The sequence below is a fragment of the Bos mutus genome, chromosome 5 (assembly GCF_027580195.1).
Source record: "Bos mutus isolate GX-2022 chromosome 5, NWIPB_WYAK_1.1, whole genome shotgun sequence".
In the NCBI taxonomy this organism is placed as follows: Eukaryota; Metazoa; Chordata; class Mammalia; order Artiodactyla; family Bovidae; genus Bos; species Bos mutus.
This window is the reverse complement of record NC_091621.1, coordinates 3,270,341-3,297,973: the sequence shown is the minus strand read 5'-3', so window position 1 is coordinate 3,297,973 and position 27,633 is coordinate 3,270,341. Positions and strand designations below refer to the sequence as shown.

The 27,633-nt window shown below is 41.0% G+C and overlaps 2 protein-coding genes across 3 annotated transcripts in view; both read right to left on the bottom strand.

Annotated features, from left to right (window-relative positions):
* The window catches only part of RTCB (RNA 2',3'-cyclic phosphate and 5'-OH ligase), a 28,691-nt gene extending 10,621 nt beyond the window's left edge, over positions 1-18,070 (bottom strand). The window contains exons 1-11 of the mRNA XM_005911857.3: positions 17,904-18,070; positions 15,012-15,090; positions 12,522-12,589; positions 11,226-11,325; positions 9,032-9,188; positions 7,303-7,459; positions 6,187-6,346; positions 4,748-4,923; positions 3,751-3,939; positions 2,946-3,056; positions 1,247-1,366 (exon numbers count right to left, since the gene is read on the bottom strand). Of these exons, the coding sequence (XP_005911919.2) occupies positions 1,247-1,366; positions 2,946-3,056; positions 3,751-3,939; positions 4,748-4,923; positions 6,187-6,346; positions 7,303-7,459; positions 9,032-9,188; positions 11,226-11,325; positions 12,522-12,589; positions 15,012-15,090; positions 17,904-17,996 (1,410 nt within the window). The 5' untranslated portion in view covers positions 17,997-18,070. The remainder of the gene's footprint in view (positions 1-1,246; positions 1,367-2,945; positions 3,057-3,750; positions 3,940-4,747; positions 4,924-6,186; positions 6,347-7,302; positions 7,460-9,031; positions 9,189-11,225; positions 11,326-12,521; positions 12,590-15,011; positions 15,091-17,903) is intronic.
* Positions 18,071-21,511: 3,441 nt separating this feature from the next.
* Positions 21,512-27,633, bottom strand: part of BPIFC (BPI fold containing family C) — a 57,265-nt gene continuing 51,143 nt past the window's right edge. For both annotated transcript variants that reach the window (XM_070370205.1, XM_070370206.1), the window contains 4 exons: positions 25,502-25,544; positions 23,798-23,861; positions 22,978-23,054; positions 21,512-22,113 (listed from right to left, as the gene is read on the bottom strand). In XM_070370205.1, coding sequence (XP_070226306.1) covers positions 21,994-22,113; positions 22,978-23,054; positions 23,798-23,861; positions 25,502-25,544 — 304 coding nt within the window. In that variant the 3' untranslated portion in view covers positions 21,512-21,993. The remainder of the gene's footprint in view (positions 22,114-22,977; positions 23,055-23,797; positions 23,862-25,501; positions 25,545-27,633) is intronic.

Here is a 27,633-nt window from a genome sequence, read left to right as displayed (position 1 = left end):
TTCCACTGTTTCCCCATCTATTTCCCATGAAGTGATGGGACCAGATGCCATGATCTTTGTTTTCTGAATGTTGAGCTTTAAGCCAACTTCTTCACTCTCCTCTTTCACTTTCATCAAGAGGCTCTTTAGTTCTTCTTCACTTTCTGCCATAAGGGTGATGTCATCTGTATATCTGAGGTTATTGATATTTCTCCCCGCAATCTTGATTCCAGCTTGTGCTTTTTCCAGCCCAGCATTTCTCATGATGTACTCTGCATATAAGTTAAATAAGCAAGGTGACATATACAGCCTTGACGGACTCCTTTTCCTATCTGGAACCAGTCTGTTGTTCCATGTCCAGTTCTGTTGCTTCCTGTCCTGCAAACAGGTTTCTCAAGAGGCAGGTCAGGTAGTCTGGTATTCCCATCTCTTTCAGAATTTTCCACAGTTAATTGTGATCCACACAGTCAAAGGCTTTGGCATAGTCAATAAAACAGAAATAGATGTTTTTCTGGAATGCTCTTGCTTTTTTGATGATCCAGTGGATGTTGGCAATTTGATTTCTGGTTCCTCTGCCTTTTCTAAAACCAGCTTGAACATCTGCAAGTTCACTGTTCACGTATTGCTGAAGCCTGGCTTGGAGAATTTTGAGCATTACTTTACTAGCGTGTGAGATGAGTGCAATTGTGTGGTAGTTTGAGCATTCTTTGGCATTGCCTTTCTTTGGGATTGGAATGAAAACTGACCTTTTCCAGTCCTGTGGACACTGCTGAGGTTTCCAAATTTGCTGGCATACTGAGTGCAACACTTTCACAGCATCATCTTTCAGGATTTGAAATAGCTCAACTGGAATTCCATCACCTCCACTAGCTTTGTTCGTAGTGATGCTTCCTAAGGCCCACTTAACTTCACATTCCAGGATGTCTGGCTCTAGGTGAGTGATCACACCATCATGATCATCTGGGTCCTGAAGATCTTTTTTGTACAGTTCTCCTGTGTATTCTTGCCACCTCTTCTTAATATCTTCTGCTTCTGTTAGGTCCCTACCATTTCTGTCCTTTATTGAGCCCACCTTTGCATGAAAAGATGAGCTCAATTTCTGTCCTTTATTGAGCCCATCTTTGCAAGATTCCCTTGGTATCTCTAATTTTCTAATTTTCATTTCCTCAAGGATATTTCTATTAGCAATAGTAACAACTGCTGTCTCTGTATACTGGCATACATTATGAACAGTTTTATGCTGCATACTTTTCAAAATTTCACTTACCTCTTCCATTACCAGCTTGGGTGAGGCAACACGGATTGCAATTCCCATGTCTGCCAATTTGTCGAGGACATCCTGGAAATCTAAATTACGTCTTGACTTTGCTCGGGACAGTGCACGGCCCTAGGTTGGGAAAGGAGTGAACTTCATTTATAAATTATGTTCAATCCCAGTGATTAATTTAAACCCTTAGGATTATATGCTTTTTCCTTGACTTCTTTTTAAACTATAAAAAGAATTAAAAACAATCTTTTCCTATTTCATCAAGCTTATAATATACCTTTTGTTGTAAGATTCATCATCTTTGTGGAAAACAAATTCGCATTTACAAAGCATTTTAAGATTCAGTTTTGTGTTTCTGATTGCTATTATCAAGTAAATACAAATATGTTCATTTAAAATTGTAAATGATAAGTCTATCATCACAAAAACTTTGTGCTGTTTGTGATTTAAAACAGTTTCTCAGCCTTAGCACTTACTGACATCCTGGATTAGGTAACTGTCATACATACTCTAAGACATTTAGCAGAATCTTTGGCCTCTACTCACTACATGCCAACAGCAAAACTCCTCTCCCTGACTGTGACAATAAAAAATGCCCTGAAACATTGTTGACATGTGTGAGGGAAGATGATTTTGATCACTGGGTTAAAAATTAGGAGTTGAAGGCAACTGGAAACAAGAAAGGGTCAGGAAAAAATAGTACGGTTCATATATATAGAGAGAGATATATATGCGAGGGCCTGTCCGGTTGAAAAGATATCCTAGACAGTTTCTATTTTCCACTCCATCACCAGCTAAGAACGTTGATGGCTTAGAAAAGCAGTAAGAAAACTGGTCTGGGGGCCTACTACCTGTTTTTGTAAATAAAGTTTTATTAGACACAGCAAACCCACTTGTTTATGTACAGTTGCTTTCTACTATGATCGCAAAATGGAATGGCTCCTACAGAGATCTTCTGGCCCAAAAAGCCTAAAATGTTCACTGTCTGGTGCTTTATAGAAAGTTTGCCAACGCCTGGCTTAGAAGAAGCAATACACTGAAATAGGTAAGCAGTCTGCACATGGGTCCTGATTTGTAAAACAGGGCGTTTCCTCCAAATCTTGGGTGGATCTACTCAGTAAGGAACAAACTGTGCTAACGGCTCGTCTGTAAATCACTGAGAAACACTGTGCAGTAAACTTGTATCAGGTTAAGTTTTATCAGTTATGCTAGTCTGACAATTTCTCAATCCACATTTTGTGGATTCAGAGTTGAGGAATAGTTCCTAGCCATACAATGAACTCACCAAGGTTGAGATACTTGGTGACCTCAGTATATATTACTAGACAGTATATATTCTGGGGATAAACTCTTGTAGAAGACAAGACAGATCCAAACCTCAACTTTGTTAATGTTCAACCAAGGGCTTCCCTGGTGGCTCAGACGGTAAAGAGTCTGCCTGCAGTGCAGGAGACCTGGGTTCAATCCCTGGCTCTGGAAGATCCCCTGGAGAAGGAAATGGCAACCCACTCCAGTGTTCTTGCCTGGAAAATCCCATGGACAGAGGAGCCTTGCAGGCTACGGCCCATGGAATCACAAAGAGTTGTACATGACTGAGCGACTTCGCTTTCACTTTCTAGTATATTTGCCCATCAAAATGCAAAGCAATGACTACACTGAAGATAGTCTTTCTAAGTGAGCTTCTGTTTTCATAACTCACCGCTCCATGACAAGTTGTTCCAAAGGTTTCAGTCATGCCCTGCTCAGTACCAGTAAGAACATAGCTACAGGTTCCCATGGTGCCACCAATGAGCACTGGTTGTCCGGTAAGCTGAGGAAGCACACAAATCAAACATGTTAACATTCAGGAGTGCATGAACTTTCCATGCCTGAGATTTAAATTTCCTCTTGCACTAAAGGACTGTGGAGAAGCCTGGGCCTCTAAATGCACTGCTCTCACAACTACATCAAGACAGTATTTTGATTCTTTGATAACTGAAAGGTAAGGGTAGAGGATGGGAGGGAAAATGTGAGGACCAGAAAAATAGAAGACAGACCAAAAGTAAGAGCAAAACAAAACTCAAATGTGTAGGGAAGAGTTTTTAGGAAGAACCATCCTGAGCAAGCGTGGCACTTGCCCTCTCAGGCTTGTTTCCTGATCTGTGAAATGGCTGGTTAAGGGTCCTTCTAACTTGATCACAGCCAGATATCGAAAGGAGAAGAGGAATGAAACAGACTGAGTTTAGTCTTAATCCTGTCTTCTAATCATTCAAAGGCCTTAAAAGAGAATCTTAATGTATCTTAATGGAGCAGAATATTCTCTATGCAGCATTGTTTAGACAGCACACTGCAAGCACCGATGAAGGGTGAAGTCGTACTTCAGAGAAGACTGGAAATCACTGTTCTCATGGATGACAGACTGTTTTCTTTTCACAATTGCTGCTTTCCTGTTTAAATTCGTCCATATTTAGAACTGTCCAAGTCATGCCCCCACTGCTTAAAACCACAAATGGCTCAGTACGTACTTGGTAATCAACCGCAATGAGGGGATGGTGAGGAGGGAAGGCTCGGGTGGACCCCTTCCTGTGTACTAACAGAGTCCGCTCCTTCCCGTCCACCACATGCTGTTCTACTTTGGCAATATTGTGAGAAACATCATAGATCACATGCAGGTCCAAGTCATCAGGGGTTGTGTTGAAGACCTTGGCAAAAGCCTAAGAGAGAAAGCATAATGTTAATAGCGGCCAGAACTAGCTCTTCAGAACTTATTGATTCTGAAAGCTCTGTTCCTGAAGGGAGTGAGGGATCTAAGAGTTCAAAATTAGCAAAATTATTAATCTTCATGTAAAGGACAAAAACTGTCTTTAGACCACAGAGCAAGTGTCACCGAATAAATTGCAACTACTCTTGGGACTTCCCTGGTGGTCCAACGGTTGAGAATCCACTGGCCAGTGCAGGGGACACGGGTTAGATCCCTGGTCCAGGAAGATCCCACATGCCATAGGGCAACTAAGCCCACAAGCCACAACTATTGAGCCCACATGCCTAAAGCCCGTGCTCTGCAACCAGAGAAGCCCCTGCAAGGAGAAGCCCAAGAACCGTAACTGGAGTAGCCACTGCTCCCTGCAACCAGAGAAAGCCTGAAAGTAGCAACAAAGACCCAGCAAAGCCAAATTCTTTTTTAAAGAAACCCTTTGGGGAGGAAAAAAAGATTACAACTACTCTTGATCTCACTCTTCAGAAGTGCTTCTTCCTCAGCCTCCTGAATTTCAGGGAACAGGACTTCCACCCTCTCCACTGCTCAAGGCAAATTCTAGGAATAATTTTAGTTTCTCTTCTCCCCACTCCTGATACCCTACTGAGTGAGCTTAAGGACACGACAAAAGCTTGGACTCTTTGCCAATATTTTGAATATCTATTACACCAAAACCAAATTATATAGGCTTTGACTTGATTACACTGTTTTAAATCATTTAAGTTCATCATGTATAACTAGGAACAGACAAGCAGCTTCAATTGTACCTGACGGGTTAAGAAGGTCATGGAAGAGCGGTTGACCCAGGCATAGTTCCCAGCCGCTGCCATTCCCTTCAGGTAGTCCTGACCCTCTGGGGAAGCAATTCGAGCACAAGCCAACTGACGGTCATTGACTATAATCTTGTCTCTCTTCATGGCTTTTTCCATAGCTACAAGTGCATCTGAAAGGAGAGAGAGCAACCAAGTCCAAGTCAGCCGGCTTTCCCTTTATAATTCAGATTTACTGCAGAAAGGTAGACTATATTCAAAACCATTCTAAAAAGAAACAAGTAAAATACATTTTTCCCTTTAAATTGTTTCTGAGCTCATCTACTTGTTGGTTAAGATGTATTTATGGAGAATCTTCTGTCAGAGCTGTCTGACACAATGTATGTGGACCCCAAAGAGAACACTTGCTCTCTAGGACTTGTAAGGGGAATGGAGATATAGAGAATTAACAACATCATGGTCTGAGTTACTCTTTTCCTGGCATGTGAATGAGAAGTAGTAAAACATGTATTACTATCACGGCTTTTGAAAATAATTTTCAGTGACTTAACCTAAAAGAACTGGAGATAAGTTGCTAGATCTTCTGCATGCAACTCGAATTCGTGATAAACTGTAGAGAAGTACTCAGTAGAAAGTTCAGAAATGTTAGCCAGTGCTCCATACTCCTGCTAGACAAAATACCCTAAACAGGCCATGTTGGGACAGATCATTAAATTCCCACAGAATGAAACATACATACAAGGATGAACCATAATTGTAACTCAGAGTTTATAATTTCCATGTGTCCATATAAGTTATCCTATATCCATAAACCCTTTCACACATCCTACGAACCATCCAAAATGACCTTTATTTCCCTGCCTCCTGCTTTTGTTTATGCTGTCTTCTGGTCATGAATGTCCTGCACATATGATTGTTCAAATGTTGTGTGTCTATGAAGTCACCTCTAAAATCTTTTACCCAAACATTCTGTCTCTTCCATATTATTTTATCAATTACTATCTTTTGCCTTTAGTTTTTCTTTTTAATAAACATGACATCTTTCTCATGAGATAATCTGACAGCAGAGTCCTTGCCTTACTATTTTATCACTGAATCCATCATAACACCCAATCTTGATAAATCTGCATCTATCATAAATTCTACAATTTAAGATTTTTATTGCTCTTTCTTGGTCAGCTAGTAACAGTAATCTGTAGAGTAAACATAAAAAGTGGAGCTTTTACAACACTGTACAAAATAATTATTCTCATTTTTTTCCAACAAGGAAATTAAAGCCTAGTGAAGTTAATTTGTTCAAAGACGCATTGCCAGTGAGGAGAACAAGGGTAAAAAACTACAAGTAAACTTTCAGCACTTTCTCCCTTAAACTTCTATATGGTTCCCCATAAAACGTACTTTTTAGCACCAAGCCAAAACTTAGGTCCAGAATATACCTGTGGCGACTTGGTGGCCCAAGCCTCTGCTTCCACTGTGGATCATCACACACACCTGTCCCTTATGGTCAATGCCCATTTTCTTAGCAGCATACTCGTTGAAAATCTCATCCACAACCTGGATTTCTGCATAGTGGTTGCCTGCTCCCAGAGTCCCCAACTACAAAAGTAAGAATGTTTGATAAAACAGCAGCTACTCTGGTTTGAAAAAATCCATTTAAAAAGCAAATTGGTAGGAACAATCAACAAAAAGATAACCACACAAATAGTGTTTTATGTAATAAAGAAACTTCTAAGCTTAGAAAAGTTTCATTTATTTCAAGTAGTATTCCACACAACTAAAATAGTGTACAGCAGTTCCTGCAGTTTACTGTTCATTATCTGCTTGAGGTACAACACATTAAAAGCTTCATCAACCAAAACTCAGACCATCAAAGGGCTCACAGGACAATTTAAACATCATGGAGAGAATGGTCAAATTTTGGGATGAACTCTGATGAATGCTGACTCTTACACATCACTGGAAGGATATATCCCATAATTGGAGCTAATAGATGATTTAGGGACCCAGAAAATGGCAGTGCAACAAGAGTCTTCAGAGGTTGCCTAGTTTTAACTTTTATCTCAATTCTCAGCTAAGAAAACAAGACCCAGAAGGCAAGAGACTTGCCTAAAGTCATAGTGAATTAGTGGCAAAGCCATTACAATTAGTGTAAATTTCAAACATCTGGTATATTTTTAATCTCATGGACACCACGAACTGACAAGGTATCTGTTTTCAACCTAGATGCTAGAAAACTTTCAGCCAAATCTGTAGATTGGCAAAGTTTATACATAAGCAATTTTGGTATACATTTTAAGTCTTATAATCATATTTCATTTTCTTCCCATCCACTTCTAATTCATGACACCTTGTTTTATTTTATGAATATGTGAAAACTCCTGACAGCTTTTTAAGAGTAAGAATGAAGCATAAATAAAACTGTGTTCCTCTCAATGTACTCTGAAAAACGCTGGGGATATACTCTCCACACATGGCAGACAGACTCCCCCCCTCGCCCCACCAAAAAAAAACCATGAAAAAAATGAACGTCTCCCCTCCAAAGTGAGTGTTACCTGGGGAAGGCCTCTTTTTTTAGCCCTGGCTGAGACTTTATTGGGATCAGCTTGCAGCATCCTTCCATACTCCTCACAGTGCTCCTTGTCCTCTGCCCAGGCATAGCCTTCTCTCAGGGACCAGTCCACACCCATCTCCAAGGCCTCCTCCAAGTCTCTGAGTGAGTAACAAGGTGAAGGTCACTTCACAGCCAAGGCAGATCAAAACCTAAGAATGACCACATCTCAAAGGGCAGAGGAAAGCACTCCATTTATTGCCTGTGCCTCAGGCATCGTGTGGGACACAGTTCATGCTATTAGCAATTTTAGTTTTTTGAGGAAAGCAGTTTCATAAATAATTGAATACTGAAGTACTAAACACCACATTGGAGATGATTATAGTTCTTCACATTTTTACAGCCCCTCATACTTTTCAAATTTTATTTACCTCTCTGATCCTGAATTCTATGATGCAGTGATTAAGCAGCCACAGAAAATTTGTAACTATAACCAACAGTCATTATCTACCACCAACTTTACCACAGTTAACACTAACTTTTCATAGTAATGTATGAAAAATTACAAATAATAAATAAAGCTATCTCAATGTCCTCAGGCAACAGAAGTACTACCTAGCTTTACTGTATCTGCATTTTGAAGTTGAGGTGTATACACATTAAACCCCTAGAAGGAAAAAGCTCTCATCTTCACCTAAGGTCCAGCCCCTTTTCAAAATATTATCAGGAGCAATTACAATGATCAATGTGCTCTCCCCACAACAGCTCATTTCAAACATTACCTATTAGGACAAAATTCCTATCAAAAATATTTGTAAAGATGCTTGGAATTTATTAGATGTTCCAAGTATGCTTTTCAAAGTGGAACTGCATGTCAGGGACCACATAAAATCACAGAATAAGCATCTTCCAAATGTATCAGTTTTACTCTAAGTGTTTTTTGGGGGGTTGTGTTTTGCTTTTTGGTAAATAGGAGTTGTATATAACAGGAAATAGCTAAAATGTTTTAATATTAATGTCTGTACACGTATCTGAATAGAACACGAAATTCATACAAATTTTAAAGATAAAACAGAAGATATTAAAGAGGTACACTTATTAAGCACACCCTGCAAAGTGTAAGGTGTACAGCTTTACACAAGATATGACACAGTACACCGATGGCCACTAAAAGGCCACTGCAGGGTAGTCTTACATGGAATTCTCTACTTTGGAAATACATGATATTGTAAGTGAAGAACAAACTCAGGGCTATCACCCAAAAAGGAAGGTCATCAATAAATACATCTTCACTGACAAAGGACAGTGCTCTTCAGAATATAACCTCTGAAGCCAAAGGATCCTTGATGTGAATCCTGACTTTACTAGCTTATTTACTATTATCTCTTTACACCTCAGTTTCCTTTCTTGTAAACCACGGATAATATTAGCATTATTACCTACACAAAATGATATACACATCCACCACCACACAATGCTTTGCACATAGGAAATGCTCAGTAAACATTAATGGATATTATTCTATTTAGAACTGTATGTCAAAGGCTGTCACAATGAACATGAATTGACTAGTGTTTCTAACAAACGTTATGGACCTCATGCTTAAAAAAACAGTTCATTACACTTCCTGAAAAGTGACTGAACAATCCCTATCTCCTAAATGTCCTACACTGAAAATGAGGATCACGTGGTTATTATCTCTCATTCCATATATTGGAAACTTTTGTTCTTACTTGGCATTCATTGGGATGACACCTTTTGACCCCACTCCCACAGGAATGTGGTCAAACATAGCTTGGGCAAGTTGCTCTTTCACAGGCTGAACATCACTTTCATCTAAATTGGTTCTCAGCAAGCGGACACCACAGTTAATGTCAAACCCAACACCACCTACAAAATAGAGAAAAATTAAGTCAAATATTAGCAAAACCAGGTGGTTAAGCATTGTTACCAGTGGTTACCCACTATGAATAAAGGGTTTAAAAGATAGCCACTCTTAAAGATTATGTTTTAAAGTGGCTGACAAAGTAGCTAACAACAACATAATTTAAACACATACTGTGGGCCAAGGAGGCAAAAATAACCATAAGTAACATTTAGACTAGAGATTAAAATGTGAATTATGTGCTTCTCTTTTTTTCTCGGTCACTCTTATCAGGGGTTCATGAATTCTATTAGTCCTTTCAAAGAACCAACTTTTGACTTTGTTGATCCTTTCCATTGTATATTGTTTCATTAATCTTGCTCTTATTTCCATCTTTCTATCTTTCCTGGGTTTAATTTGTTGTGCTTTTTGTTAACTTTTTGAGATGGATGCTTATATCATTAATACTGTAGCCTTTCTTCCTTTGTAATCTGTGCACTGAAGGCTGTGTATTTCTATTCAAGGATGGTATTAATAGTAACAATTTTTAGACAGGTTATTTAAAAAATTATCATTAAAATTATTTGTAGTTTCCATTATGATTTTCTTGACCCATGGGTTATTTAAATGCATACTGCTCAATTTACAAACATATGGGGTTTCTTCCCCTTAGTTTTTATTGTTCATGATTTCTAACTTAACTCCACTGTGGTAGGATACTACTCTTTGTAACAGTGGTTCTTACGTATGGCCCAGAGATCATTTCATGTCTTTAGGATTAACTGTATAACAATGCTAAGACATTCATTAGCCTTCTAAATGCATTCTCTCTACTGCACAGTGAAGTTTTCCAAAGGCTACATGACATGTGATAACATGTTTGCTGTGAGGCATAATGAAACATGGAATGTGTCCTTACATGTTACTGTTTTAAACTTTTTCAGTTTTAATTTCCAGTAAGGTAAACATCAATAAAAGCCTTTGAGACCAACCTTCAATAATTTTAAGAATGTAAAAAGGTCTCAAGTCTAAAGTTTGAGAACTGCTACTCTGATTTCAATGCTTTGAAATCTGAGATCATCTTCGTGGCTCAGTACATGGTCTAGTTTTGGTGAACATTCTATGTGCGCTTGAAAAGAACGTGTATTCTACAATTCTTGGGTGCACTATAATGTGGGTGCATGTACAATCACATACATATCTTAGAGGTGAAGGTGTCAAGTCTGTAACAGGGTTATTCGCATCATCTGCGTCCTTAAGGACAAATCTGCCATGACCTCAAAAGAAAAGCTAAAAGTGCTAAATATTGGGCGCATGTACTTGCACTTTTTCCTCTGGATCTTAGCCTCACAAATTCTTACTGTCTCAACAGTTTTCTTATGGTTTCAACAGATGTGTTTTGGCTTTGTTTTGAAATTTTTACACAGCTTTTCTCATTATTCTTGGCAGAGGATTGCTCTAAAATGATCCTGTCCACCAAAACTCTCAACATATAATTTGTACTTTCATCTTTTTTTTCAGACTCTAGAGCAAAGATACTACTTCTGGTGTGAAATATTTTCAGTGAAAGCATACCACAGCAGAAAAGAAGTGTACAACTAGAAGTGGATAATAACGATGATAATACGAGCAAACGTTTATCAAGTACTTCCTAAGTGTCTAGCATTGTACTAAGTACTTTAGCACAGCTTAATGCATTTAATCTTCACAAAAATATTATGTCGTTAAGTAATATCATTAGCTCCAATTTGTCTAAGAGGTAACTGTGACACAAAGAAGATACACTAGCCAGGGAAGTCTTTTGGTTTGGTTTGTAGCCAATGTCTGAATAATGCCTGGCACAAAGTAGGAGCTCAAATAGTTTTAAATAAATATATGCTTTTATTTGATATTTTAATAGCCTCCAAGTGTCCACAATTAATCCTCTTAGAAAATGAAGAACAGAAATGATAGAACATGATGAAGCTGACATGCACACACAAAAAGCAGCCACAATCTATTCTAGAAAGGCTATGATTCTGAGAAGCTACACGCCTGACAGCAGACGTGTACAGTGACCTTACCTGGGGATACCACTGCTTCAGGGTCGTTCATATCAAAGGCTGCCATATTTCCAATAGCAAACCCATAACCTGAATGGACATCAGGAAGACCGATGGATCGCTGAAAGAAAATCAGAAAAAGAAATACAGCTTTCTCCACCTGGCACTCTGGCTGCCTGACAGATCTTACTCTAAAACAGACTGGGAATTAAAACCTTCCCCAAATCAAGATTCTGTTTTCATGAAATCTTCTCTATTGGTGGAAATTGGGTATAAAAATTCCTAATCATAAAGCTAGATATGGCAGGAAAGACTTTTTACAAAGTTTGACCACTGGGATTTTCCCACTTGCAGTTCAGCCAAAAGACAAAAAAATCCACAACATTCCCCACCCCCTCAAATCCTGACCATTAACTAAGAAAACTGAAAAGAGAAATGCCTCAGTACAACATGATATAGGACAACCATACGCTAATTTTAATACTATCACATTTTAAAGATGATGCTTAGACATTGACAAATTGTGGTCATGTCAGGTTGACAGGAGAGAAATGCCAGATTTACAAAGGTCCTCAGTGTTTAAGAAATAAGACAAATGTAACACATCAGATGGAGTGAAAACTGTGCACTGTCTACATCCGGGGCCTAGGGAAGTATCCTGACTCAGAAAGAATGGAGATCACAACATGGTAGGGATATATGCAGACACCTGAACACTTCCTTAAATGTACAAGCCACGTCTCTTCATTTCTTCCCCCAAGTGCTGAACATAGTAACCTGCATCAGGACCTCAAAACACGTCTGCTGGATTTAACATCTACCCCTAATGGTGGAATCTGAAATGCAGACTTGGGTGGGGTCCCCACTTGTACCATCCATTTCTATCCCCAGCATCACCACCAGCCTCTTTTTCCACTTATATCCTTAACAGTTATATTGTGCACCTCTCTCCCTTCCCTCAGTCCTAACCCTTATACTTCTTTCCAATCTTCCTCCAGTCCTCCTCTTGAATGCGGCCACACTGAAACTTTCCCTGGTGGTACACTAATACAAGAGTAATGTGTACAACAACAAGAAACAAGAGAATAAAGTCTACTCCAAAGGTTCTCAAACACTTACAGATTCTGGCCAAATGCAACCAGAAACTGAGATATACCCAGATTCAATTATTTCTTTAAATTCCACAGTTATTTCTAGATGTTTGAGGGCCACTGTCTAGATGATACCACTATCAGCTAGGCATGGCCATTCACCTATTCAACAAACTTTTAGACTAAAAGAAAATATAAGTGACTAAAGCTCTGAATATGGACTCACATGAACAATCCCAGGCAGGGCGGCCACATTGCCAATTTGTTTCATGGCTGGCAGGAAGCCACCAACACCTGAAAACAAAATTTCAATATGAAAAAAGTGAACACATTTGATTTTTGGTAGTTTAGTTCAATTCACTCACTCAGTCGTGTCTGACTCTTTGCGATCCCATGAATCATAACATGCCAGGCCTCCCTGTCCATCACCAACTCCCAGAGTCCACCCAAACCCGTGTCCATCAAGTCGGTGATGCCATCCAACCATCTCATCCTCTGTTGTGCCCTTCTCCTCCTGCCCTCAATCATTCCCAGCATCAGGGTCTTTTCAAATGAGTTAGCTCTTTGCATCAGGTGGCCAAAGTATTGGAGTTTGAGCTTCAACATCAGTCCTTCCAATGAACACCCAGGACTGATCTCCTTTAGGATGGACTGGTTGGATCTCCTTGCAGTCCAAGGGACTCTCAAGAGTCTTTTCTAACACTACAGTTCAAAAGCATCAATTCTTCGGCGCTCAGCCTTCTTCACAGTCCAACTCTCACATCCATACATGACCACAGGAAAAACCATAGCCTTGACTAGACGCATCTTTGTTGGCAAAGTAATGTGTCTGCTTTTTAATATGCTGTCTAGGTTGGTCATAACTTTCCTTTCAAGGAGTAAGCATCTTTTAATTTCATGGCTGCAATCACCATCTGCAGTGATTCTGGAGCCCTGAAAAATAAAGTCAGCCACTGTTTCCCCATCTGTTTCCCATGAAGTGATGGGACTGGATGCCATGATCTTAGTTTTCTGAATGTTGAGCTTTAAGCCAACTTTTTCACTCTCCTCTTTCACTTTCAACAAGAGGCTCTTTAGTTCTTCTTCACTTTCTGCCATAAGGGTGGTGTCATCTGCATATCTGAGATTATTGATATTTCTCCCGGCAATCTTGATTCCAGCTTGTGCTTCCTCCACCCCAGCATTTCTCATGATGTACTCTGCATATAAGTTAAATAAGCAGGGGGACAATATACAGCCTTGATGGACTCCTTTTCCTATTTGGAACTAGTCTGTTGTTCCATGTCCAGTTCTAACTGTTGCTTCCTGTCCTGCATACAGGTTTCTCAAGAGGCAAGTCAGGTGATCTGGTATTCCCATCACTTTCAGAATTTTCCACAGTTTATTGCGATCCACACAGTCAAAGGCTTTGGCATAGTCAATAAAGCAGAAATAGATGTTTTTCTGGAACGCTCTTGCTTTTTCGATGATCGAGTGGATGTTGGCAATTTGATCTCTGGTTCCTCTGCCTTTTCTAAAACCAGTTTGAACATATGGAAGTTCATGGTTCACATATTGCTGAAGCTTGGCTTGGAGTATTTTAAGCATTACTTTACTAGCATGTGAGATGAGTGCAATTGTGCGGTAGTTTGAGCATTCTTTGGCATTGCCTTTCTTTGGGATTTTTGGCAGAAATATAGTCACTTTTCTAGACTGGATTAAATGAAGGGGTAGTGGTTAGGACTACAAAAACAAAGTTTTCATAAGTGTTTTTGAGAATAAGTGGGAAAGAAGGCAGCACACACACAGGAAAGCAGTGAGGGCAACCACACTAATTACAAACACGCCGTCAGTATTCTGTGCAGACTATGATGGTTGCCTGCAACATAATCATTACACATTATGTTGTCAATATAAAAAAAGCATTAACTGTTCATAATATTTATTAAAACAAAAACAAAACAGTTTTACTCTAAATGACAAAAAAGGGCAATTAGGAAGTGTTGTGAAACTGCATGGAGTCAGGGGATCTGGGGTTGTAATATCAGCACATCTTTTTAGACAAGTCAGCATGCCCTGGTGAGACAGTGGTGAAATTTATTTTAGGTTTGTTGACCTAAAAAATAAGAGGGTTAAAACTAGATTTCTATTTCACCATCATCATCAGAATGTTATACATTTATCTCTATATCTGCCCGTAGTCTTGCAAGATAGGTGTGATAAACTCTTTTTTATGGATGAGATAACTGAAGTTTAGTGAGACTAAAGGCATACTGACTTTGTAATTAGACACAACTGGTTCTGAATTCTGGTTCTGTTACTGAGAAACTATAGCCTTGGATGAACTAAAATGACTTAACCTCACCGAGCCTTGACTTAAACATCTGTAAAATGGAGTTATCTTCCTCTTAGAGTTAGTCCAAGAATTATATGCCATAAGCTATGTAAATGCCTGTACATTTACATAGTAAGTGCACAGTAAATGGTTGTTCTTATTGTAACTGTCAGAGGTTGGCTGCAAAACCAACCAGGTCCATCCAGCTAAAGTGCTTTACAAGCTCAGGCGGCCAAAAATGTGATCACGAATAAGTAACAGGCTTTTGTCTCACTTCAAGTCTTGATCATTCCTCGACAATACTTTTGTATTTTTAAATTATAATTATTTGAGTTACCATTTTCACGCCACAAGGTATACACTAGTTGTACTGCCACATGTAAAACTCTATAATTTACGTACCACCACCTCGACAGGCATTCCTTAATTCTTCAAACATTAATTTTTCCAGAGAATCATTCACATAGAAAACTCCTTCAACCTGGTATCAAAGAAAGGGAAAAATTATGTCAGAGCACACGGACCTGATATACAAGTACTGGATAGAATACAAACACTGCAGACAATATTTATTTTGCTTTACTCTTCATAAAATACTCTCACACTACCTTAAATAGCAGAAAACTTCTTACAAGATGTTCCCATCTTTAAATATACCTTTGAAATGTATTTTACAATGTTCCACAAATCATTTTGTTTATTCTTCTACTCTCATAAGCCACATTTAAAAGTTCAACAGGTAAAATATTTTGTGTGCATGTGGGATTAAGAAAAGTCTTCCAACAATGCTCTCACTAAGGCCAAAGGTCTCAGTATTCTTGTGCTTCTAAAACATCAGTAGGTTTTGGAAAAAAAAAAGAATCAAAAGCTCAGATCTAAACATACAAATGCAATCATCTGACCTAAGCATACTTTTTCCATGTCTAAGACAATAGCACACTACACTTTACTGTCCTCTGTTTTGATTTGATAAGTACAAATCTGTACTTATGTAAACAGTGAATAAAAAAAAAGCTTAGTTTTACAATCTGTGTAATTCTAAGAGAATAAAAAAGCTTGATGATAGAGGCACACACAAGACAATGGAAGATATACTTATGTAACACCAAAGGTGAGAACAGGTTAATCAGAGATCAAATATTATGAAGGATCTGCCAAGCAGTGAAGAACCAAAGACTTAATAATCATCTGGACAAGGAAATTGATTTATCAGAAGGAAAACTTCTGCATCGTACCACTGGGAGACTAACAATACCAGTTGATGGAGAATATCTCCAGCACACTTTTCTAAAGGGTCGCATTTATTATTCACCGCTTACTGAGGACTCATTATGTGTCAGGACTGTACTGCACAGTAGGGGAGAGACAGAAACGATGCAGGGTTGTCCCTTTGTGCAGCTTCCAGTCTAGGATGTGGTCGACTAGAACATGCAGAGCGTGCAATGACGCCAGTGCTGTAATAGAAGCAGAGTTCTACAGAAAAATCTGATGTAGAAGGGGCTCAACAGTCTAGGGTGGGGGCGTGGGGGGGCTTCACAGTTTGTTCCCTTTGTTAACACTGAGCTGGCTCTTTAAAGACAAAAGACATTACTGGAACAGCAACATATTTAGGAGCTGAATGGAAAGATGACATAAAGATGGGAGAGAAATGTTTTTAAGGAACAAAGAGAAATTTTTAGTGTAGCACATGGTTCTTGTGAGAGGAATGGAGATTAAGAGAGAGATGAGAATTCAAGCGTTAAATTCTCTACTCTTAAGAGAATGGGAATTCAACACAAGCCTAGCATAAAGGTCAGTAACTTTTTAAGAGCAATATATCAATGTTTCAACTTTCCATTCCCAAGGGAGAGGTGGTAGCAAAGTGTTGTTTCAATAGTTAATGGAAAGTGCTGAGCAAAATCAGACTTGCTCCCATGCAGAATTAGCAGGAGAGTGTGAATTAAAAGTTAAGCTAGGACTGCTGTCAAAACATGACAATGTGTGTCACAATCCTCTTAGGATGATCGTATGATTTTTTATTTTCTACTCCATTCAGAGAACCGGATTCCATAAAAAGAAACTGCTCCTGCTGCTACTGCTAAGTCGCTTCAGTCGTGTCCGACTCTGTGCGACCCCATAGACGGCAGCCCACTAAGCTCCTCTGTCCCTGGGATTCTCCAGGCAAGAATACTGGAGTGGGTTGCCATTTCCTTCTCCAATGCATGAAAGTGAAAAGTGAAAGTGAAGTCGCTACCAAGGGGAAAAAACAGAGCAAAAAGGAGGTTTACCGCTATGGGTTTTTCCTCCCCTCGGCGTCTAGCTAAGTGCTTTGTTCATAGGGGACACTCAATAATAATACTGAGTAAAACAGTGGAGTGGCTCTCAGGAACTTTTACCAAGACGCAGAATCACAAACCTTCAGTACACTTGCAGGGTATCTAAAGGGATTTCAAAAGCCATTTAAGAACATATGCGCCAAAACCTCACAAATGCCTTCTTTCTTCACTTTAATGAAAGACAGTAAACACAAATGGCAAGGAAGCCCCAAAATAACAGAGACCAGGTTTTCAAACTCTCTAGTATCAGGGTCCCAAGTCTTCGTCGGGAATACATCATCCTGTCAGACGAAGACATGAACTGGACACCATGTCTTAGCTGAGCTTCTACTAGGTGAGTAAAAGAAGTTGTGCAATCGACTGACCCTCCAGGCCCTACTGACAAGTGCCTGTGAAAAAGAAAACACCCCGCCCTGTGACCTTTCTCGTCTGTTTCGAGAAGAAAGACTGTTCTATTAAAACTTTGCCTGTAAATTAAAAAAAAAAAAAAAAAACCCACAAAGAACAGTACAGTGAACTAAAAACTCGGTACAGTGAATACAGGTCCGTAAACGTTACATGAATGACCAGCATGACTCAGAGGAGCGGAGTTTGGCCCAAGCAACTCCACTCCGGACTTGCTGAGCACCTAGTGGAAGACCGCTGCTGTCTCCAAGGCTCAGCAACGGTCCATTTATGAGACTTCTGTGTGAAAACGCTTCGCAAAGGCCAGTTTCTTATTTATGTGGATGCGCTGGACGCATTCCGCTTTCTTCCCCCTCACCGTGCTGGGACGTCTCCACCGGAGACGTTGGGTCGGCACGGAGGAAGCACTCATGGGACGGAGGGGAACTTGGGGTGGACGCCAGAGGAAATCCGCTGGCGGCGGGACGAGGGCGGCCCCCGCGCGCTAGGGGTCTGGAGGGGTTGGAGGAGGCCCAGCCGGGTGGGCAGGGAGGCGCCACGGACCCCAGCCACGGGCCCTGCTCCCCCGCCTCACCTGCATGTTGGGCACGAAGCCCTTCTTGATTCTCCAGCAGTTCTTACTGATCTTTTCCAAGAACTGCAGCTCATCATTATAACTGCGACTCATGGTGGCGAAAACTCACGGCTTCCCTTTGAGAATCCACTGGCCGCGTTGTCCCGCTGACTTAAACACCGCCTTCCGGCACTCAGCGCGCAGGCGCGGCCGGTTCCGCAGCAGGGTGGGCGACGGCAAGCGCCGAGGTTCAAAACTTGTATCAATCGCGCGCGCTCTCTCTCTTTTTCCTTTACTAGTTAAGATAGACCATCCTCTAGCATTTATCTTTGTGGATGTTAACTAGTCAGTCTCTTCCACGCTAAAGCTAAGCTAAATCCAGTACTTTTTAGTATGATCTAGTTATCTTTCGTTTTGGAAGTGCTTTTCAGCATTGGACAGAGGAGCCTGGTAGGCTACAGTCCATAGGGTGGCAAAGAGTTGGACATAACTGAGCAAACCTCACATTCACATTCAGCATTGAAAAACGCACTGAATCTGGATCAGGTCCAGTTGTTCCAAGGAATCATCTGCTTGGAGTTTCAGTTCAGTTCAGTCGCTCAATCATGTCCAACTCTTTGCGACCCCATAGACTGCAGCACGCCAGGATTCCCTGTCCATCACCAACTCCCGGAGCTTATTCAAACTCACGTCCATCCAGTCGGTGATGTCATCCAACCATCTCATTCTCTGTCGTCCCCTTCTCCTCCTGCCTTCAATCATTCCCAGCATAAGGGTCTTCTCAAATGAGTCAGTTCTTCCCATTAGGTGACCAAAGTATTGGAGTTTCAGCTTCAGCATCAGTCCTTCCAATGAATATTCAGGACTGATTTCCTTTTTTTTGTAATACAAATTTATTTATTTTAATTGGAGGCTAATTACTTTACAATGTTGTATTGGTTTTGCCATACATCGACATGAATTGGCCACGGGTGTACACCTGTTCCCCATCCTGAACTGCCCTCCCACCTCCCTCCCCAACCCATCCCTCTGGGTCAGGACTGATTTCCTTTAGGATGAACTGATTGGATCTCCTTGCAGCTCAAGGGACTCTCAAGAGTCTTCCCCAACACCACAGTTCAAAAGCAACAATTCTTTTGAGCTTGGAGTTTCAGTTCAGTTCAGTTCAGTCGCTCAGTCGTGTCCGACTCTTTGCAACCCCATGAATCGCAGCACACCAGGCCTCCCTGTCCATCACAAACTCCCGGAGTTCACTCAGACTCACGTCCATTGAGTCAGTGATGCCATCCAGCCATCTCATCCTCTGTCGTCCCCTTCTCCTCCTGCCCCAATCCCTCCCAGCATCAGAGTCTTTTCCAATGAGTCAACTCTTCGCATGAGGTGGCCAAAGTGGAGATACCCCTCGACCAAGGTAAGGAGCAGTGGCTGTGCTTTGCTGGAACAGCCGTGAAGAGATACCCCACGCCCAAGGTAAGAGAAACCCAAGTAAGATGGTAGGTGTTCCAAGAGGGCATCAGAGGGCAGACACACTGAAACCATACTCACAGAAAACTAGTCGGTCTAATCACACTAGGACCACAGCCTTGTCTAACTCAATGAAACTAAACCATGCCCGTGGGGCAACCCAAGATGGGCAGGTCATAGTGGAGAGATCTGACAGAATGTGGTCCACTGGAGAAGGGAATGGCAAACCACTTCAGTATTCTTGAGAACCCCATGAACAACTTGGAGTTTACACCCCACAAAAGCAGAGACATTACTTTTCCAGCAAAGATCCATCTAGTCAAAGCTATGGTTTTTCCAGTAGTCATGTATGGATGTGAGAGTTGGACTACAAAGAAAGTTGAGCGCCGAAGAATTGATGCTTTTGAACTGTGGTGTTGGAGAAGACTCTTGAGAGTCCCTTGGACTGCAAGATCCAACCAGTCCATTCTAAAGGAGATCAGTTCTGGGGGTTCATTGGATGGACTGATGTTGAAGCTGAAACTCCAATACTTTGGCCACCTGATGCAAAGAGCTGACTCATTTGAAAAGACCCTGATGCTGGGAAAGATTGAGGGCAGGAGGAGAAGGGCACAACAGAGGATGAGATGGTTGGATGGCATCACCGACTTGATGGACATGGGTTTGGGTGGACTCCGGGAGTTGGTGATGGACAGGGAGGCCTGGCGTGCTGTGATTCATGGGGTCACAAAGAGTCGGACATGACTGAGCGACTGAACTGAACTGAACTGAGTGAGGGAGAAAGAGATGTCTGTAGCTGAGAAAGAGAAACATTTAAACAGATACCACAATGGAAATTTTGTAATGTTTCAAAACGAATTTGTGAACACATTAAATACTTAAGTCAGAAAAGAGCATTCCGAAGAACGAAACATGACAGTTTATCATTTATTCCAACAACACTGACAAGGACATCTATTGAGGTCAGATGAGCAATACAAAGATGAGTAAATGGCAGTTGTTATGGATGTCTAGGGCTTCCCAGCCTAGTCTTCTCTGATGACTAAGTACTCTATGAACCTGCTTTTATACACACTGCCTCTTCTTCACAATAATAAATGAGCCTTAAGTGTTTTCTATTTCTAATCCTACCTCATGTAAAGAACAGTGACGTTGGAATCAGAAAGGCTTGGATTGAATTTTTACTGTTGCTGTTTACTAGCTTTGTATGATAAATCTCTTTTTAATAATTTTTGTTTCCTTTTCTATAAAATGGGATCATAATTCTTCACAAGTGATCGTGAAGATTAAATACTGGGTAAGCCCTCCAGTAAACAGCTGTCTTCTGTTCCCCCACTGGATTGTCAGCATCACAAAAGCAAAGTGTGGATTCTATTTAGTTCCCCTTTCCTCCTCTTCTGCCCCAATTTTACCCCATTGATTTGTTGCTCCAACAACATTAATCTATCTATGATTTATCTAGTACTCTGCATTGCCATTTCATTTAATTTGAGAGAGAAAGCAGCCTAAAACTTAAAGTGATACAATTTGTAGAGTTTCCTGTAATCACTGTTTCTCTCCAGACACATCTAAGAGAGAACATGCTGTTGCTGCTGCTAAGTCGCTTCAGTCATGTCCGACTTTGTGCGACCCCATAGACGGCAGCCCACCAGACTTCCCCACCCCTGGGATTCTCCAGGCAAGAACACTGGAGTGGGTTGCCATTTCCTTCTCCAATGCATGAAAGTGAAAAGTGAAAGTGAAGTCGCTCAGTTGTGCCCAACTCTTAGCAACCCCATGGACTGCAGCCTACCAGGCTCCTCTGTCCATGGATTTTCTAGGCAAGAGTACTGGAGTGGGGTGCCATTGCCTTCTCCAAAGAGAGAACATATTCCCTTTTTAAATCAAGTTTTGAAATCTGTACAAGCTCAGTTTGTGGTAGTATTAAAAACACTAGGGAATTTCCTGATGGTCCAGTGGTTAGAACTCTGCATTTCCAAGAGGTCCCAGATTCCATCCCTCATTAGGGAACTAAGGTCCCACAAGCCAGAAGGCCGTGCAGCGTAGGAGAGAAAAACAAACAAACAAACAAAAAACCCTTAAGGACACTATATTCTCTTCTTACCTGTCTTATTTTATTACAAAAAAAAAAAAATCAGGGACAAGAAACTTTGCAAATGAAAAGGCAAAATTTACTTTGATAGAAAACAATTTTAATTAAATACAGGAGACAGTAGCAGTAAATATAAAACATAAAATCCAGTATGCAGGGAGGAGGGAACCCTAGAAAGCTGAAGAGGCTGAAGGGATCTCCGCTGATAACAACTGATGCAAGTCTGTATTTGAGACCTTCTCACAGACCTTAGAAGTAATACATACCTTGTTCTTGGCCACAGAATCTCACTGACACAGGAGCACACAACAGGCACGCAAACACGAACGCACATTCCAACAGCTACCCCTCCACGCCCGTGGGGACACACACAGCCTGGTTTAACCCTTTCACCCAGTTTGCCTCCCTCTATATTCCTGAGGCCTTGAGAAAGAAAACTTCCGGCGTTCCACAAGGGCTTTACAATTCCAATGTGTACTGTCTTCCAGCCCTGGGTTTATAGGAGCTGTGGGATTAAGGGCCATTTGCTTCCTGGAGTGGACTCTAAACAGGCAATCATGGGGTTGGCTTCCCGCTCCACTGTCCACTTATCAGGTGCAGATCTTCCCAACCATGGAAACCTGGCTGCTGCTTTGATGTTTTATACTTCAGGTCGGTGGAGATCAAAAGGAAACCCTGAAAAGGATGCAACAACGAAGACGATGTCAAACTTGGGGGTGTGCTGCCATAGGATGTCTAAGTCTGCCTGAAGGGTGAGGGGGACGGGGCTTCTTTACCGGGTCCTACTATATCATACCCTCCTCTACCCCCACCTCCTTGTCAAGGTCTCAGACAGGGGAACAGGCTATTTTGGATTCTTGTCACCTTGTGCGACTTAAGCAATTATAGAAGGGGACATGGGGAGGGAACAGGGGGTGCAGAGTAGTATATAGGATTGGAGAATTCTGTCGGATTCTAACATCTACCTCCCTAAACCAAAAAGCCCCAGAAGGGAAGAAATAAGGTATTCTGAAGTTTGTGAATAATGATTAACCAGGAAACGACTTACAGCAGATCCCTGAACCCAGAGGAGTGTCTTTGGTTCAGGCCAAAGTTTACTTACTAAGGGAATCAGAAGAGCCAATCTGGTCTCAAATATGCCCTTTCCAGCTACATAAACCTTTTCACCTCTCTGAGTCTTCCTGTCCTCATCTATAAAATGGGATTCACAATCCCAGCCTTACAGCATATCTTGTGGAACAAATAAAATAAAGTGCACAGGTGCATCTTCTTGTACTGTGGTGTGAATAACCTTGGCTTCACAGGGAAATCAGATTTGGTCTGATGTGTTTTTTTTTTTTTCTGGTGTGATTTTTAAACTCAAGTTTAAGGGCTTTTCATTACTAATTATGAGCTTTAAGAGCTAAATATCTTGTTTATAAAATTCCTTGGGCTGGGAAAAAACAAAGCAGAACAAAATAAAACAAAAAGTAAGAAAAATAGGAAGAGGTGCATTCTACGATGAAAAGAAATGGCGCAATTAATACTGATAATTCTTACCTCAAGAACTTCAATATCTGAATTGACGAGTGAGATTTTGTGTGGGTTGGGTAGAGGAAATCCTTGCTGTAATTTTGCTAAAATACAGAATAAGGTGTGAAATAATTGGGCACCGGAATGGAAGATTTGGTAAACTTTTTAGTAAGAGACTAACAAAAAACTTTTTGATAATTTATCCTTCCACTCTTCCTGGTTCTGTGCCTTCAATTCTCTCTGATATATCCCTAGCATTTTCCTGAAAGAATGGTTAGTCTGTGCTTAATAAAAATGTTCTTGCAACTATGTGTATATGGATGGCAGAAAAAAAAGATAGCAATTCATCCAATTTATATTTTGAAAATACCTTAATCAGTGGGTCCTGAGAATATTTTGATCTCCAATACAAAACATATTTTAACCAAGCCGCACTCAAGATGCTACCATTTGTGAACAATTGCAGTGTAGGTCTGGGATTGTCATTCCACTGTCTATTCCAGTGGTGATCTTTGCATAAGAACCACAGAGACACCCTCAAGAGAGCTTCATCTCATTTCTGGCTGACCCAAAGGAGATTCTTGACTGCCTAAGGAGAATGGTTTTAATTTCCTTAGCTCAACCAGAGTTAGCAGTTCTTGCTTGCAAGTAGGGTTGCTACAAGGCTTGAAGCTGGAATATCTAATTTAGAAGCCATATAGTTGATGGTATCAACTCTGTCAATTCTGGCCCTGGCCTGGATTCATAATAACATATTAGCAAGTACAAGCTTCAGGATGGAAAATCCCGGCCAATCCCCAACATGTAACCAGTGTCCGAGTTACATTGTTTCCCCAGATTCCCTTACCGTTGGCTAGTGGGAGGACTCCAAAGTGGAGAATGGAGGACAGAATGTTCTCAAACCTCAAGACCTAAAATGAAAGGGGAAACTGGATCAGTTGTTAAATGAGGGTATTTTGAAAGTATGATGCCTGGTTTGGACATGCACTCTCCCAGACCTTATCAGAATGGGCAGCAATAATCAGCATCTCCCCACAGACATATTCTAGGTTTCCAGACACGGAAAGCTATTTTATGGAAAACCATTTTCCCAGGTTTCCTAATCTTTTTCCTTATTGAGGATGGGCATTTCTTCCCTTTCTACACTGGATCATGGTGACAGCAAATGCAGAGGGACCACACAGTGGCAGTAAACGTGGCAGCTTAGATATCAAGTAAGACAATCTAGAATGGCCAATAGATATTCCAGTTAGTGGTCTTTCATTAATTTATTGGGAACTCCAGTCACAGGAGTTTCCCTATGTTATGCTCTATAGTCAATGGCACCACCAGAACATGCAATTTATCTTTAATAAACTAAGTAGTTGTATAATCTTAGCAAAATGCTTCCCTCATAGTTCAGTTGGTAAAGAATCCACCTGCAATGCAGGAGACCTTGGTTCTATTCCTGGGTTAGGAAGATCCGCTGGAGAAGGGAAAGACTACCCACTCCAGTATTCTGGCCTGGAGAATTCCATATACTGTATAGTCCATGGAGTCACAAAGAGCTGGACATGACTGAACGACTTTCACTTTAGCAAACTGCTGGTTCTTGGGAAGACTCAGGTATTAAAAACAAATAGACTATGATGAACTTCAGTTCGTTCAATGAATGTTTTTTAAGCATCCTATATGCTTAGCAATAATAAGAAAAGAACCTTTTTGCAGCTTAGCAAGGATGGCTCTGAAGCAGACTTCCTAGGTGTATCTCTTGTTTTGACCACCTTACTGTGTGATGTTGGGGAAGTTCCTTAACCTCTCTGTGCCTCAGTTTCCTCAACCATAAAGTGAAGATAATAATACTAATCCCTTGGGGTTTTGCCAGGATTAAACAAGTTAATATGATATAAAATTCCTTATCTACACCATTGTCATTTTTTTTCAGAGATGTCTACAAACATCGCTAAATGCTCCTGAAGGGGAAAATTGACCCTAACTGAGAATCATTTCTCTATAACATAAGTGACTTGTAGAGATAGGGTAGAGACACAAATTGTTGATTCGGCTGATCTTCCTGAGGCTTGGGGCATAGGGTTTCCATGTTGTATGTTGGGATGACCTCTTCCAATTAGGAGGTCACCAAGCTAGACCCCTCCAAAGAGGCATCTACGCAACCAGCCTTAACTTAATTTTAGGAGATGGGTAGAAAACCTTTGAAAAACAAACTGAACCATGCCTAACAATTCATTTAGAGCATCATCCTTTGGTAGTCTGAATCGTAAACTCTAGAGGATTATTTTATCCAAAAAATGACATGTTCCTGAGAATGTCTGTTTCCTCCCCCAGCATTACATAGTCTTAACAATCTTTTGAATTCTTTTTAAAGTCTTTTTGAATATATACAAGGGAATTCCTCTCTTGCTTAATGGTTAATGGGCTTGGTGGATGTGTAGCTACATAAAGAATTTTAAAATCAAAGCCTACACTCAGAGGCAAAGAAAACAATTATCCAGCTACCATATAGATTTCTTATTTTTCCCTAGGTGGGAACTTGGAGAGCACTGATTCTTACCTCAATATTGCCGCGATTGGACTCTGGCAAAGAAAGGCGGAATCTGAAAATGAAACAAAGCAACAACAAAAAACAGTAGGAAGGAGTTCAAGGAGGGAAGGCTTAAAAACAACCACATCAGTAGAAAGAAACAAAAGGAAAAAGATACAATTTTTTCAGTTCAATAAGTCATTATTTAAAAGCCACACAAACTTGTGAGAACATCGAGTTCTAGTGCATCTTTCCCCCTGTATTTGCTGCTGAAGAAGCAGGGCAGGAAAAACGGAAACAAGACAGGTTGCCCAACTGCATTTGCTATAAGGGACTTACTGTTGCCAACTTGAAACACAGAACATTTTTGTTTGGGCTGAGATACGTGGTGTTTGAAATCTTAGTCCTCCTACCAGGAATCAAACCCAGGCCCTGGCAGTGACAGTAACCAGTCCTAACCATTGGACCACCAGGGAACTTCCCAGAACATTCTTAAGAAGCAGTTTTTATGTCTTCTTGCCCTAAACTCAACCTTGCAACTTCCCCGAGTTAGACTGGTCCCTTATTAATAAACACGACAATGACAGTGATGATGACAGTGGTGGCGACACGGACTCTCCTAGAAGCTATATAAACATTTAGAATGTAATCTTCCCAATGACTCTGTGAGTGATGCTCCTATCACTGTCCCTTTGGCAGACAAGAAAACTGATGATCAAGGAGTTCATAAACGTCTAAGTGTCTCCCTATCTATGCCCCTCTTCAATAAGGTGTAGCCACTTTACTCAGCTGTGCCTCTCCCAAGAATATTTCTGCTCTAACATTTAAGAAACAAATGTGCATGGAAGAGGTAAGTTTGCTTATTATCAGCCAATATCATGTTAGTATGAATTAGGCTTTGAGGTTTCTTTAAGGTGACAGCTAAGAGCAAAAACTAGAAAGACTGTTAATTCTGACAAGGATCAGAAATGGTGCCAGAGGGAACTTTCCCGATAGAGTGTTTCCATCTCAGGGGGCGCAGGTTCAGTCCCTGGTTGAGGGATTAAGATCCCCCCACAAAAAATTTAAAAAAAAAAAAAAAAAAGGAAAGAGATGATGATATCAGAGGCCCTGTGGCTCAGACTGATCTTACTAGAAAGTGAAGACCAGAATTTTTAGGGCATCCTTGAAGGAAGGAAGCTGAGCAGTTGAACATCACTTGAAGATACTGCTGGGGAAATGTGAGGGGAATGCCTCCCCCTGGTCAACCTGCTTCTTATGAGGAACAATCTAGAGCAGTCTAGAAATTCGGCCTACACGAAAGAGGAACACACTTGTGAATCTCCTTTCTGATCTTTCATTACATCCCCAAACCATGACTGGGTACCATCTGAGGTTCCTACAAACCAAACTCTCCTTTCCTTGTGCACGTGTGCTCAGTTGCTAAGTTGTGTGTGACTCTTTTGAGACCCTGTGGACTGTAGCCCACCAGGCTCTTCTGTCCATGGGATTATCCCGGCAAAAATACTGGAGCCAGTTGCCATTTCCTGCTCCAGGGGATCTACCCGACCCAGGGATGGAACCTGTGTGTCTACTGTGTCTCCTGAGTTGGCAGGCGGATTCTTCACCACTGAGCCACCTGGGATTACTTCTGTTTCCTAGTTCTCAATTTACCCCGTTAGTTTGAAGTGAAGCGAAGTGAAGTTGCTCAGTTGTGTCCGACTCTTTGCGACCCCATGGACTGTAGCCTACCAGGCTTCTCAGTCTATGGGATTTTCCAGGCAAGAGTACTGGAGTAGGTTGCCATTTAATGGACAAGTCTCACTGGCTAAACTCTTCCTGTCCTGGCTCTGAAAAACACAAAAGCTCAACTCAGACCACTAGGTGGCAACCAACTTCACTCCTTTGACTTTGTATTCTCCTCTTGGCCCCTAATCTGTTACTTCAAGCCCTGCTGTGCTGGGCTGTGTTTAGTTGCTCAGTCATGTCTGACTCTTTTTGACCCCATGGACTGTAACCCACCAGGCTCCTCTGTCCATGAGGATTCTCTAGCCAAGAATACCGGAGTGAGTTGCCATGCCCTCCTCCAGGGGATCTTCCTAACCCAGGAATCGAGCCCAGGTCTCTGGCATTGCTGATGGATTTTTTTACAGTCTGAGGCACCAGGGAAGTCCTGCTACTAG